Source organism: Podarcis filfolensis, assembly GCF_964270895.1.
Source record: "Podarcis filfolensis genome assembly, chromosome: 2".
Taxonomy (NCBI): domain Eukaryota; kingdom Metazoa; phylum Chordata; class Lepidosauria; order Squamata; family Lacertidae; genus Podarcis; species Podarcis filfolensis.
This window is the reverse complement of record NC_139605.1, coordinates 117,248,772-117,262,639: the sequence shown is the minus strand read 5'-3', so window position 1 is coordinate 117,262,639 and position 13,868 is coordinate 117,248,772. Positions and strand designations below refer to the sequence as shown.

General features: G+C 46.1%; 1 protein-coding gene across 3 annotated transcripts in view; it reads left to right on the top strand.

Annotated features, from left to right (window-relative positions):
* Positions 1-13,868, top strand: part of AVIL (advillin) — a 46,711-nt gene that overhangs the window by 20,215 nt on the left and 12,628 nt on the right. For all 3 annotated transcript variants that reach the window (XM_083599198.1, XM_083599197.1, XM_083599199.1), the window contains exons 8-13: positions 1,275-1,353; positions 3,394-3,492; positions 4,637-4,790; positions 5,794-5,894; positions 8,849-8,986; positions 12,970-13,128. In XM_083599198.1, coding sequence (XP_083455324.1) covers positions 1,275-1,353; positions 3,394-3,492; positions 4,637-4,790; positions 5,794-5,894; positions 8,849-8,986; positions 12,970-13,128 — 730 coding nt within the window. The remainder of the gene's footprint in view (positions 1-1,274; positions 1,354-3,393; positions 3,493-4,636; positions 4,791-5,793; positions 5,895-8,848; positions 8,987-12,969; positions 13,129-13,868) is intronic.

Genomic DNA, 13,868 nt, shown 5'->3' with positions numbered 1-13,868 from the left:
CTAACCGCCATAACCAAGAGGCGTTGTGACAATTTGCTATGAGGCAGGCGAAAAACCAAATGGCCAGTGCCAATTCGCCAAGTGGAAAAAATTCCTACCAGGCCCCTTAACAGAGACCAACCGAAGTCCATAGCAAGGTCAGAGGAAAAACCTAGAGGGTGGGTGGGTGGGAAAGCATATCCGCTGCAAGGACAAAAAGGGGAGATCCCGGGGCCGTGCCGGCCTTAAATGACCCAGGCCACGCCCCCGGAGCCAGCCGATTGGTTGGCCCTGGGGCTGACGCGGCCCGAAGATTCCCCCGGTCGCGTGGGGCTGAAGTCAGCCCCGTGCGATTGTTGGGGGCGTGAGCCCGCAACACCACCTCCTCCTTATGTCAGAAGTGGCTTTGTCACTGATGCAGCAGCGGAGTGAAGGAGGTGTTTAGTGCTCATAGAATAGACTGAAAGAAGGAAAATATGGTTGCCCCTTTTGCTTTCAAAAATCCTGCCTGCTAGCAGAGCTAGGAGAAGGGGACATTTTGGAAGCTGCTGGGTCATGCACAGAGGAAAGAGGTGGGCAGCCCCCCCCCCAAGCGAAAGAAGAGGCAAAGCCTCAACATGGTACTGAGATCAGTCTTTATGAATAGTAATAGTCTCAATGTGATCTGGTTGACCAAAGCAAACAAGTGATGGTTCCCTTGGGTGCTGGCAAGTCTTTGGGTGGATTCACGCAAACATGTGCATCACTCAATGACTTGACCATTCCACGATTTGCAGCAGAATGTGTGAAAAAGCATGTGGAGGTGTGATATTTGATGTGATGGCTGTCCTTCACATATGTGCCATCCGTTAAGTTGTGGGTGAACATATCAGACGACACAGTGATTCTTCAAACAGCTCTTGTTTATTCACAGGCCAGGACAGAACTGAACTGAAGGGTTCAGTCAGTCTGCTTATATAGAGCTCCAGTACAACGTAACTGTAGCAACTTTCTAAAACTATCCAATCACTGAACGTCACTTTCGATCCCTTATTTGCATAGCTATCTACAGTATCCCCCTGTTGGCCCAGGGTGAGAACTTCAGTACATAACACCATCACTTGGTATTGCAGCTATTGAATGATGAACATGAAAACATGAAGTCACTCTAGGAGGGACAAGGACTTGAAGGGAGACGAGTAAAATTTTAGGGGGGCTTTAGAGGAAATATTTGGGGGAGTTGGCCAATATGTTGAACGCCGAAGCTAAAGAGCAGACAAATCTCTCTTCCTCCCTCCCTTTTGCCTCTCTTCTAGTGTCTCGGACTCCGAAGGGAAAATGCAAGTCACAGAAGAAGCCAAACGGCCCCTCATGCAGGATATGCTGAGCCATGACGTAAGTCCGAAATGGGGGTGTGCATTCTTCAGGGGCCTCGGTGTGGTGTAGTGGTTAAGAGCAGTAGACTCGTAATCTGGTGAACAGGGTTCGCTTCCCCGCTCCTCCACATGCAGCTGCTGGGTGACCTTGGGCTAGTCACACTTCTCTGAAGTCTCTCAGCCTCACTCACCTCACAGAGTGTTTGTTGTGGGGGAGGAAGGGAAAGGAGAATGTTAGCCGCTTTGAGACTCCTTCGGGTAGTGATAAAGCGGGATATCAAATCCAAACTCTTCTTCTAATGCCCATGTTAAAAACCAAGCCTGTAGCTGTTAGGGGTGTTTGAGAAATCAGTCAGAAACAGAAATGGAAATTGCTTTGATTCATGTGTTCCTTGGAGGTCAGGAACAGAAACCATGCAAGCAAAAACGAGTGGTTTCGCTGCAGGTATTTTAGCCTGCAAGCATTACATAAACAATTGTGTTATTTTCTGTATTTCCCTTCCACTGAAATTAATTTGGTTAAACAATGTAGGTTATAGCAGAAGCCAAGTTGTAGCCCAACTCAAACAGTGCTGGTCACAATGAACTCAGGATGGAAGAGAAATCGCTGCCTCTTTGCACCCCTAGCAGCTGCAATCCACAAACCATTTACAGTACACTGTAAAAGGTAAAGGGTAAAAAAAGGACCCCTGACCATTAGGTCCAGTCGTGGATGACTCTGGGGTTGTGGTGCTCATCTCGCTTTACTGGCCGAGGGAGCTGGTGTACATGTGGCCAGCATGACTAAGCTGCTTCTGGCGAACCAGAACAGCGCATGGAAATGCCGTTTACCTTCCCGCCGGAGAGGTACCTATTCATCTACTTGCACTTTGACATGCTTTCGAACTGCTAGGTTGGCAGGAGCAGGGACCGAGCAACGGGAGCTCACCCCGTCATGGGGATTCGAACTGCCGACCTTCTGATTGGCAAGCCCTAGGCTCTGTGGTTTAACCCACAGTGCCACCCGTGTAATTCTACAGAATTGCCATAATTCTACAGAATAAATCCCCTGTGGTTGCAACCTTCTACAAGCAACTTCCCATTCACACAGGGGTTCTGTTCCAGGTCATACTCCCCAGTGCTGTTAGTCGCTGTTCTGCCCCCTTCCAGGGCTGAAAACAGTGTGAGTGTCAACGGTCGCACATGCCTTGAATGTGTGCAAAATGGGAGCTGCCTGTACTCAATTCTGAGTACATGTTCTTGGAAACATTTCCTGAAACCCATAAATGGCTCTCACACACCACAATTCTTTCCCTCAAAGAATTCTGGGCACTGTAGCTCATTAATGATTGCTGGAAATTGCCATTTGTAAACTGCAGTGCCCAGAATTAACGGAAAGAATGTCTTTTGAGTGTGCTTTCATAGTGTGTGCACAGCCCCAGTATACTCTACTACCAAAGAGGGCCAGATTTGATGAAGTGAAGGGCCGTGAGGGCCGACCAAAGTTGTTGACCTTTTTTTTAAGATTGAAGTTGTTGAACTTTTTATGATTTTACCCCAAACTTGTTGTTGCTTTTTTTAGGATTGGATTTGTGATTTGTTTAGCCTTTTTTAGGATTTTACCCCAGAAAATAAACCAACCCCAGGAAATAAACCAACCGACCAAACAGGCTTTGGACATGCCTGCTCTACTATCAGACCACATGTAAATCTGCCACATGTGTTTCTTCTACTTTCCCCACCTGCTGGCCATAAGACGTGGCTGGCATTCAGAAGCCACATGTGAATTGACTAGGCAGCAATCTGAGACAGCAATCTGGTCTAGAGTGGCAGCTGCTGGCCATTGTCATGAGCATAAGATTGCCTCTCCCAACATTTTTTTTTTAAATCTTGTCTCAAGTCTCTTCCCCTGTCACCAGCCTCAGGTTTAGACATTCCTCTTGCCTGTTTACGTAAGAGGTGGGTGGGGAACCAAGGATTTATAGTTTTCGCCCATTTTACACAGAAACACACGAAACCAATCGAGGAGCTGCGAGAAATTCTTCCTGTGCTAATCATAAACTTCTCATTTGTGCCTTAGGACTGCTACATTCTGGATCACGGTGGGATGAAAATCTACGTCTGGAAGGGCAAAGGAGCCTCTAAGATGGAGAAGCAAACAGCCATGTCTAAGGCCTTGGTACGGCATGAGAATTCAGCTAAGCTGCAATTTTGTTATGATTTTAAATGCCCCAGTTGTATGCAGATGGGAAATGCAGAGACAGAAAGATGTGTATATAATTCTTTAAAAAACGCAAGGTTGGAAGGTGAACCAATTTTGCATGTTCCAATTTACCAGGGACTGCCTCTGTTTCCCAGTATTTGTCACTATCCTTATTTAGCCTTTCGGAGGATATGTGGAAGATGCCTTTAAGGAGCTTTTGTTAGGGTGTGCTAACTTCCCTTCCAGCCGCCCCCTCCTCTTGCCGCTGCCAGTAATTGCTTAACATGGTTGTCAAACAACCATAAAACACACAACCCGACTGCAGTTGCTGTGGCTTATTTCAGGCCTGTTGGCAGAAACGGAAGGTTTACTGGGATTATTATTCCTCCCCCATGCTCAGTTTTTTAAAAATAAGCTGTAGAACCACATTTAGCCTGCAGTCCTGAGTTTCACTGTCCCTGCTATAAATCTATTTTTCACTTTTATGTCCCCACCTTTACATTTATGTCCAAGGAATTCAGTGTGGCACGGGTGCTTCTCTCGCTCCCAATTTTATCCTCACAACAACACTGTGAGGAGATGAATTAGGCTGAGAGATGGTGACTGGGGATTTGGAGCCTGGTCTCCCAGTTCCTGGGGACGTGGGTGGCACTGTTGGTTAAACCACAGAGCCTGGGACTTGCCAATCAGAAGGTTGGCAGTTCAAATCCCCGTGATGGGGTGAGCCCCCGTTGCTCGGTCTCTGCTCCTGCCAACCTAGCAGTTCGAAAGCACATCAAAGTGCAAGTAGATAAATAGGTACCGCTCCAGCGGGAAGGTAAACGGCGTTTCCGTGCGCTGCTCTGGTTCGCCAGAAGCGGCTTAGTCATGCTGGCCACATGACCCGGAAGCTGTTCACCGGCTCCCTCGGCCAATAAAGCAAGATGAGCGCCGCAACCCCAGAGTCGGTCACGACTGGACCTAATGGTCAGGGGTCCCTTTACCTTTACCTCCCAGTTCCTAGTCCAACACCACACTGGTTCTCTTTCAGTAGCAACATGCTGAAGGCTGCAGAGGAAACCTGCGCTAGAGGCAGGACCGAAAACCTATCCTTCCTTCCTTCCTTGCTTGTTCACTACAGGAATTCGTTCAGATGAAAGGCTACCCTCCAAGCACTAACCTGGAGACGGTTCATGACGGGGCAGAGTCAGCCATGTTCAAGCAGTTGTTCAAGAAATGGACAGTCCAGGACCAGACTGTGGGGCTAGGAAGAACCTACAACGTTGGCAAAATTGGTAAGGATGTGCAGAGACATGCCTCGGATCCTTTGGGCAATTGGCAAGGAGCTGCATAGACACCTCCCTCTCCACCCCTGGTTCAGGCCAATTCTGGTTTGCATTCTGTCATTCCCAGTTGACATTGTCTGGAGGTGCAGGTCAATTCTGTGTCCAGGGCAGCTGTCCACCAGCTCCATCTGGTACGCAGGCTAAGACCCTTCCTGCCCGCAGACTGTCTCGCCAGAGTGGTGCATGCGCTAGTTATCTTCCGCTTGGACTACTGCAATGCGCTCTACGTGGGGCTACCTTTGAAGGTGACCCAGAAACTACAATTAATTCAGAATGCTGCAGCTAGACCGGTGACTGGGAGCGGCCACCTGAAAGACTTACATTGGCTCCCAGTACGTTTCCGAGCACAATTCAAAGTGTTGGTGCTGACCTTTAAAGCCCTAAACCAGGCTCCCTCAAACTCGGCCCTCCAGATGTTTTGAGACACAGTTCCCATCATCCCTGACCGCTAGTCCTGCTAGCTAGGGATCATGGGAGTTGTAGGCCAAAAACATCTGGAGGGCCAAGTTTGAGGAAGCTGGCCCTAAATGGCCTTGGCCCAGTATACCTGAAGGAGCGTCTCCACCCCCATTGTTCTGCCTGGACATTGAGGTCCAGCTCTGAGGGCCTTCTGGCAATTACCTCATTGCGAGATGTGAGGTTACAGGGAACCAGGCAGAGGGCCTTCTGGGTAGTGGCGCTCACCCTGTGGAACACCCTCTCATCAGACGTTAAGGAAATCCGGATGGGCAGAATATAAATAATAAATTATTATTATTATTATTATCATTATTGGGATGATTAGCAGCTTTAGGTTTTCAGCAATTTTGGCCAAGAGGTTGCAATTTCTCCTAGCCTTGTTGCAACCCTTGTACTTGTCTCCAGGCCCAAGGGATCATGCACCCCACTTGGCAAAACCTCGTTCTGATGGATGCCAGGTACTTCCTCCCTTTGACAGATGTTTCTTTTCCAGCTAAGGTTGCCCAAGAGAAATTTGATGCCACCCTCTTGCACGCCCGACCAGAGTTGGCAGCCCAAGAGAGAATGGTAGATAGCGGGGAAGGAAAAGTGGAGGTAAGAGTTGTGAGCCCCAATCCCAGAATGGAAGCTCGATTTCTTGTTGGCTCTCTAGTGAGTACAGTGGAAGAAGAGTTTGGATTTGATATCCCACTTTATCACTACCCGAAGGAGTCTCAAAGAGGCTAACATTCTCCTTTCCCTTCCTCCCCCACAACAAACACTCTGTGAGGTGAGTGGGGCTGAGAGACTTCAGAGAAGTGTGACTGGCCCAAGGTCACCCAGCAGCTGCATGTGGAGGAGCGGGGAAGCGAACCCGATTCACCAGATTATGAGTCCGCCACTCTTAACCACTACACCACACTGCCTCTTGGTACCTCAGGTTATGAATTTAATTCATTCCAGAGGGCCATTTTTTATTATTAATTAAATTTTATTTAACATAATTATCACAAAATACAAGCAAAATACATACAAATACATGCATACATATATTTTTCAGATAAGTGCACATATATAAAAAAGAACAAAAAAGAAAAAAGGAAGAAAAGAAAAAGAAAAAATAAGAAGAAAAATTGGAAGAAGAAGAAAAATTGGAAGAATTTCTCTCCAATTTATTCTACAAATATCCCGGAGGTCCATTCTTAACTCACAACTGTTCTTAACCTGAGGCGCGCTTTCGCTAATGGGGCCTCCTGCTGCCGCTGTGCCACAGGCATGCGATTTTCGTTCTCATCCTGGGGCAAAGTTTGTAACCCGAGGTACTACCTCCGGGTTAGCGGAGTTTGAACCCAAGGTGTTTGTAACCCGAGGTACCACTGTACAAGTGCCCCACATTTGCATACAATATTTTTCTCTTCTTTTATATTTCCAAAATAACATACTAGCACAGAGGTGATTGATATGCTCCAGTAGTGAATGGTTGTGGTACTTTGATACTGGAAGTGAGGTTGGGCGAATCACAGTCACCTTGGCTGCCATTGGCTTAGCGCAGGCATAGGCAAACTCCGGCCCTCCAGATGTTTGGGACTACAATTCCCATCATCCCTGACCAGTGGTCCTGTTAGCTAGGGATGATGGGAATTGTAGTCCCAAACATCTGGAGGGCCGGAGTTTGCCTATGCCTGGCTTAGCTGCTGTGAAGTCACACAGAGGGGTCTGGCAGCCTAAGACTTAGCAACCGGAGGGGAGGGGATTTACAAAGCCTTAGAAGTCATTAGCAACAAACTGCTGAAAACTTGCTGTTTAGGAATGCAAATAGCATTCATCTGTAATGTTTCTACCATATTGCTTTTGCACCCTTCCCCCAAGTTTCTACAAAAGGTTTTTTAAAATAAATAATAACTGCCATTTCGTGGCAGGAAAAGGCAATTTCAATGCAGCCAGAAATGTTCAGAGTAGGAAAAACTGCATTGTTGTCTTAATTGGCACCATATAATCTGGGTACAGAATGCGATTGTTTAGCTCTTAGGAGTTGATGTTCCTTGGAATTTATTTTGTGTTCATTCACAAGTCACAAGAGCTGAGATGTTGGAAGTGTGAAATCTACAGTAAAAGGTAAAGGCAAAGGGATTCCTAGTGATTTTTTGGCATCAGTAGAGATTTCTTACACTCCTCTCTTATCTTAATGTTAACTTCCTGGTAAAAAGACTTCTCTACTCTTGCAGGATATGAAAAAGCTACTTTTGGCAGGCGGCACAAGCAGACTTTGGGAATTGGTACTTGGAATTCCTTATCTCTGCTGGGGGGTCCCTTCCTGCAACCCCCTTCCCATTTCTAGTTTATTCTGATTGCATTTCCTTTCACTGCATGATAAGGGTAAAGGTAAAGGGAACACCTGACCATTAGGTCCAGTCGTGACCGACTATGGGGTCGCGGCGCTCATCTCGCTTTATTGGCCGAGGGAGCCGGTGTACAGCTTCCGGGTCATGTGGCCAGCATGACTAAGCCGCTTCTGGCGAACCAGAGCAGCGCACGGAAACGCCGTTTACCTTCCCGCCAGAGAAGGTTTATCTACTTGCACTTTGACATGCTTTCGAACTGCTAGGTTGGCAGGAGCAGGGACAGAGCAACGGGAACTCACCCCGTTGCGAGGATTTGAACTGCCAACCTTCTGATCGGCAAGTCCTAGGCTCTGTGGTTTAGACCACAGCGCCACCCGAAATCTACAGTATGCTTGCTCAAAAGTATCTTTGCGTGCAGCACTAGATGTAACGAAGGAAACACAGGGATCCAATCCTGTGCTTAACTTGTCCAGGGTTTCTGGGGAGAATTGGTGGGCAGAAGAAGAGGTACTTATCCTTATCCCTGCTCACTATTCTGCTTTGCAAATGCCACTGTCAGCTATTTTTAATTCCCCCACTGCCACTGACTGCTGCCATGTCAGCTTATGAAACTAGGAGCGAGCCTGGTCAGAAAAGCAGGCCTGAGGATGTTTTTAGGGGGGAATCAGTGATGTGCCAGCACCAGAGGGATAATGTCTTGCTTCTACCTGCTCACCTGCCAGTCTAACCCTGCGTGAGTCCCCTTGCCCTACATTTCAATTAATCTCAGCAGAACAAATGTTAAGATAGCAATGAAAGGATCTGTCAGTTGTGGTTCTCTGGGCTTCCCTTTTTTCCAGTCTTAAATTCAGTTCCTCACATTTAATGCAGCAATTTGCATTTTTTTAAAAAAAGCTCATGAAAATTCATCAGCATTTTAGTGCAAATTTCTCCCAATAAATAATTTTTTGTATGCTGCTTTTACTATTGTCCATATTGTCGCAAGCGTTTCCTCCCTAATTTTATGCATTTTTGCCTGCCACCGTCACTAATCATTTTTATTATGTGTATTTGAATCTATCGTCTTTGATAAAATGCGTGCTGCAATATGAATTTTCGTGCAGTTTTCTTTTTAAAAAAGCAGATAAATGCCCAAACATGGGCCAGAAATAGGTTGATTAACCTAGGTTATGACTGCACATTTGCTGAGATAACATTTAGTTCCACCCTCTGTTTTGTTATCTCTAGGTCTGGAGGGTTGAGAACCTGGAGCTGGTGCCAGTGGACCATCGATGGCATGGATTCTTCTATGGCGGAGACTGCTACTTAGTCCTGTACACCTATGAGGTCAACAGGAAACCCCATTACATCTTGTACATTTGGCAGGTAAGTGAAGAGCTTCAGATGAGGAAGGCCCTGTATCTGTTGACTTCCCAGAGGAGTTGGCTTCAGAAGTCTTAGGTGCTGCTACCAAATGTTCCTTTCAATTGTCCATGGTGTACAGGTAATGGTGGCTGTAAACTATGGTTAGGGAAATTGGCTGGTACACAAACTGCATGTGGTGCACACAGTCCCTGCACTCTGCTCCCTCCCGCCATAGAGTTTGAAATGCATAGGTTTTACTTGTGTTACTCCCAGGACACAACCCTTTTGGATGGATGAGACAGAGAGAGATTGACCAGCTCAGAGTCATCCAATAACTTTCATGGCTCCATGAGGATTTGTACTTGGGTCTCTTAAATCCAATATGGCTAATGAGAGCCTACGTTGGAGACCCTCACTCAGCATGGCTGTAATGTGCAGCTATACTCTCTGCATGCTAGATCTCTCTGTGCTTCAGGGGCTGTTGAATATAAGCGTAGTGAAAGCGCAGCTAAGAAGGTCAAATCGTATATATGACTGACACCCTCCTTTGGAAATTAAACCAATGTCCAGACTCTAACATTCAAAAACTTTACTTGCAGAAACTGTTAATTATAGATGAATTAAAACATAATATTTACAGTCGCATGCTCATGCAAGCGTGGGCCTACATTTATTTATTTTTTTACATTGTAGCCGTTGTTTTAATTTCATTTTTGTATTATTCCCTTGTATTCATGGATGCATATTTGTATTTAACTTCGCACTGATTTGAAGCCACTTTGTGTCCTTCCTAAAAGAGGCTCCTGGGAGGCCGGACGGACATTGCTGGAACAACTCTTGGGTTGGGGCAACTGGCTAAAAGGTTTTAAAATGTTTTAAATGGTTCTAAATTTGGTTCCTTTTTTGTTTTGGTCAGGTTGATGTTGGTTAAATGTTTAGTTGGGGTTGGCAGTTATTTTAATTTGGGTATAACCGTAAACTGGTTGTTGTTGTTGTTGTTGTTGGTTTCTATTAACTGAGTTAAGATTAAAAAAGGATGTGTACAAAAAATGGAAAAGGGGGGAAACCACCAAAGAGGAATTCAAACAAATAGCCAGCACGTGTAGACACAAAGTCAGAAAAGCTAAAGCACAGAATGAACTCAGGCTTGCTAGAGAGGTTAAAAGCAACAAAAAAAGGCTTTTATGGGTATGTTCGTAACAAAAGGAAGAACAAAGAAACAGTGGGGTCACTCAGAGGAGAAGATGGTGAAATGCAAACAGGGGACACAGAAAGGGCTGAACTCCTCAATGCCTTCTTTGCCTCAGTGTTCTCCGATAAAGAAAACAATGCCCGACCTGAAGAATTTGGAGCAAATGATTCAGCAGAGGAAACACAGCCCAGAATAACTAAGGAGATAGTACAAGAATACTTGGCTAGTTTAGATGTATTCAAGTCTCCAGGGCCAGATGAACTGCATCCAAGAGTATTAAAAGAACTGGCAGATGTGATCTCAGAACCACTGGCAGTCATCTTTGAGAATTCCTGGAGAACAGGCGAAGTCCCGACAGACTGGAGGAGGACAAATGTTGTCCCTATTTTCAAAAAGGGGAAAAGAGAGGACCCAAATAATTACCGCCCAGTCAGTCTGACATCAATACCAGGGAAGATTCTGGAGCAGATCATTAAGCAAACAGTCTGTGAGCACCTAGAAAGGAATGCTGTGATCACCAATAGTCAGCATGGATTTCTGAAAAATAAGCCATGTCAGACTAACCTGATCTCGTTTTTTGACAGAATTACAAGCCTGGTAGATGAAGGGAATGCAGTGGATGTAGCCTACCTTGATTTCAGCAAGGCATTTGACAAGGTGCCCCATGATATTCTTGTAAAGAAGTTGGTAAAATGCGGTCTTGACTATGCTACCACTCAGTGGATTTGTAACTGGCTGACTGACCGAACCCAAAGGGTGCTCATCAATGGTTCCTCTTCATCCTGGAGAAGAGTGGCTATTGGGGTGCCACAGGGTTCTGTCTTGGGCCCGGTCTTATTCAACATCTTTATCAACGACTTGGATGATGGACTCAAGGGCATCCTGATCAAATTTGCAGATGACACCAAACTGGGAGGGGTGGCTAACACCCCAGAGGACAGGATCACACTTCAAAACGGCCTTGACAGATTAGAGAACTGGGCCAAAACAAACAAGATGAATTTTAACAGGGAGAAATGTAAAGTATTGCACTTGGGCAAAAAAAATGAGAGGCACAAATACAAGATGGGTGACACCTGGCTTGAGAGCAGTACATGTGAAAAGGATCTAGGAGTCTTGGTTGACCACAAACTTGACATGAGCCAACAGTGTGACGCGGCAGCTAAAAAAGCCAATGCAATTCTGGGCTGCATCAATAGGAGTATAGCATCTAGATCAAGGGAAGTAATAGTGCCACTGTATTCTGCTCTGGTCAGACCTCACCTGGAGTACTGTGTCCAGTTCTGGGCACCACAGTTCAAGAAGGACACTGACAAACTGGAACGTGTCCAGAGGAGGGCAACCAAAATGGTCAAAGGCCTGGAAACGATGCCTTATGAGGAACGGCTAAGGGAGCTGGGCATGTTTAGCCTGGAGAAGAGGAGGTTAAGGGGTGATATGATAGCCATGTTCAAATATATAAAAGGATGTCACATAGAGGAGGGAGAAAGGTTGTTTTCTGCTGCTCCAGGGAAGCGGACACGGAGCAATGGATCCAAACTACAAGAAAGAAGATTCCACCTAAACATTAGGAAGAACTTCCTGACAGTAAGAGCTGTTCGACAGTGGAATTTGCTGCCAAGGAGTGTGGTGGAGTCTCCTTCTTTGGAGGTCTTTAAGCAGAGGCTTGACAACCATATGTCAGGAGTGCTCTGATGGTGTTTCCTGCTTGGCAGGGGGTTGGACTCGATGGCCCTTGTGGTCTCTTCCAACTCTATGATTCTATGATTTATTGGCTTGTTTGTTGCTCGTATAGGATATTTTGTTTTTTTAATGTTTGATGCTTTGTTGTGTTTTTATATATGTTGTAAGCAGCCCAGAGTGGCTTGCGAAACTCAGCAAGATGGGCAGGATATAAATTTTAAAATTCTTCTTCTTATTACAGTCTCTTATTCTATAACTTCCAAACAGCTGTGTTTTCCTGTCTTTCCAGAGCTCAGCACTCAGCCTTCTGTCTCTCAGTTAGGCCATGCCTTGCAGCTCCTATGAGAGATTTACCTTCTCCATTTTACCTGCTCTCTTAAGCCGAGAAGAAGAACTCTAACACTCTATTCAACTGAGCAGTGTTCACAGTGGATTCTAAAACACAGTCATCTTGCTTCCCATAAAATGAAGTCTCTCCTTCACTATTTCCCTCCCATGTGACCAACCTTAACTAATCACATGAGAACCGCTGTTGTTGTTGTTTAGTTGTTTAGTCATGTCCGCCTCTTCGTGACCCCATGGACCAGAGCATGCCAGGCACTCCTGTCTTCCACTGCCTCCCGCAGTTTGGCCAAACTCATGCTGGTAGCTTCGAGAACACTGTCCAACCATCTCATCCTCTGTCGTCCCCTTCTCCTTGTGCCCTCCATCTTTCCCAACATCAGGGTCTTTTCCAGGGAGACTTCTCTTCTCATGAGGTGGCCAAAGTATTGGAGCCTCAGCTTCAGGACCTGTCCTTCCAGTGAGCACTCAGGGCTGATTTCCTTCAGAATGGATAGGTTTGATCTTCTTGCAGTCCATGGGACTCTCAAGAGTCTCCTCCAGCACCATAATTCAAAAGCATCAATTCTTCGGCGATCAGCCTTCTTTATGGTCCAGCTCTCACTTCCATACATCACGACTGGGAAAACCATAGCTTTAACTATACGGACCTTTGTTGGCAAGGTGATGTCTCTGAGAACCGCTAGAGAACACTATAGAATTCAGTTACCAACCAATCAAATTTAAACCCATAGCAATGCATACAAGCACTTTCAACTTCAGTGAATTCCTTTACTGTACTCAACAGGGACGCCATGCCACGGTGGACGAGCTTGCGGCTTCAGCCTACCATGCAGTGGAGCTGGATCAGCAGTACAACGGGGAGCCTGTGCAGGTGCGGCTGAACATGGGCAAAGAACCGCGCCACTTCTTGGCCATCTTCAAAGGCAAGCTTGTCTTCTTTGAGGTATGGAGGAGAATTAAGGAGCACCATGGAAAATCACAAACTGAATTCCCCAGGTGCCAGGCCTGTTACAGCTAAGCATTTTGCTGTAGCTTAGAAGCAAGGATCCCGGGACCCTCCAGATAATGTTGGGACTTCAGATCCCATAATCCTGAGCCCAGTGGTTGGGGGTGATGGGACCTGTAGGGCCACAGGTTCCCCATCTCTGTTGTACCTGCTCAAGGCCACTGTGAGTCACAGCCAGATTCTCCCTGAACACAAACTCTTTGCTCTTCTGGTATATTTTGAGGGGCAAAAGTCAGGAGTGAAGGAGGAGACCAGAACGTAGGTTCCCTGATATCTCAGTGGAACAGTCTGTCCTTGGGTCTTATTCTTGTCACTTACAGCAGCCAAGATGGGAAGGGCATAGAGTGACAACACAGTTCATTCCTTGTTGGAGCTTCCCTTCTTTGAATGAATATGGAAGCTTGTCATCACTGCTGTAAAAAAAGGGAAGAGGGTGGCAGGGAGTCCTAGATACTTGAGGAATCACGTCAACCATGCAGAATCAGGCACCAGCTTTGGCTTTTTGTGTTTTTCCCTTTCTCCCGCCTTTCCTTTAAAAAGGAAAAAAAAAGAGATTATAGTCCTCATTGTACAAGCAATATCTTCTGAAAGTTGAAAAAAACAAATGGAGGCTGGATTTCAATGGCTTTGGAATAGGGATTCCCACGATCTCACAGTTTTGGGAGCCCTGATTTCCT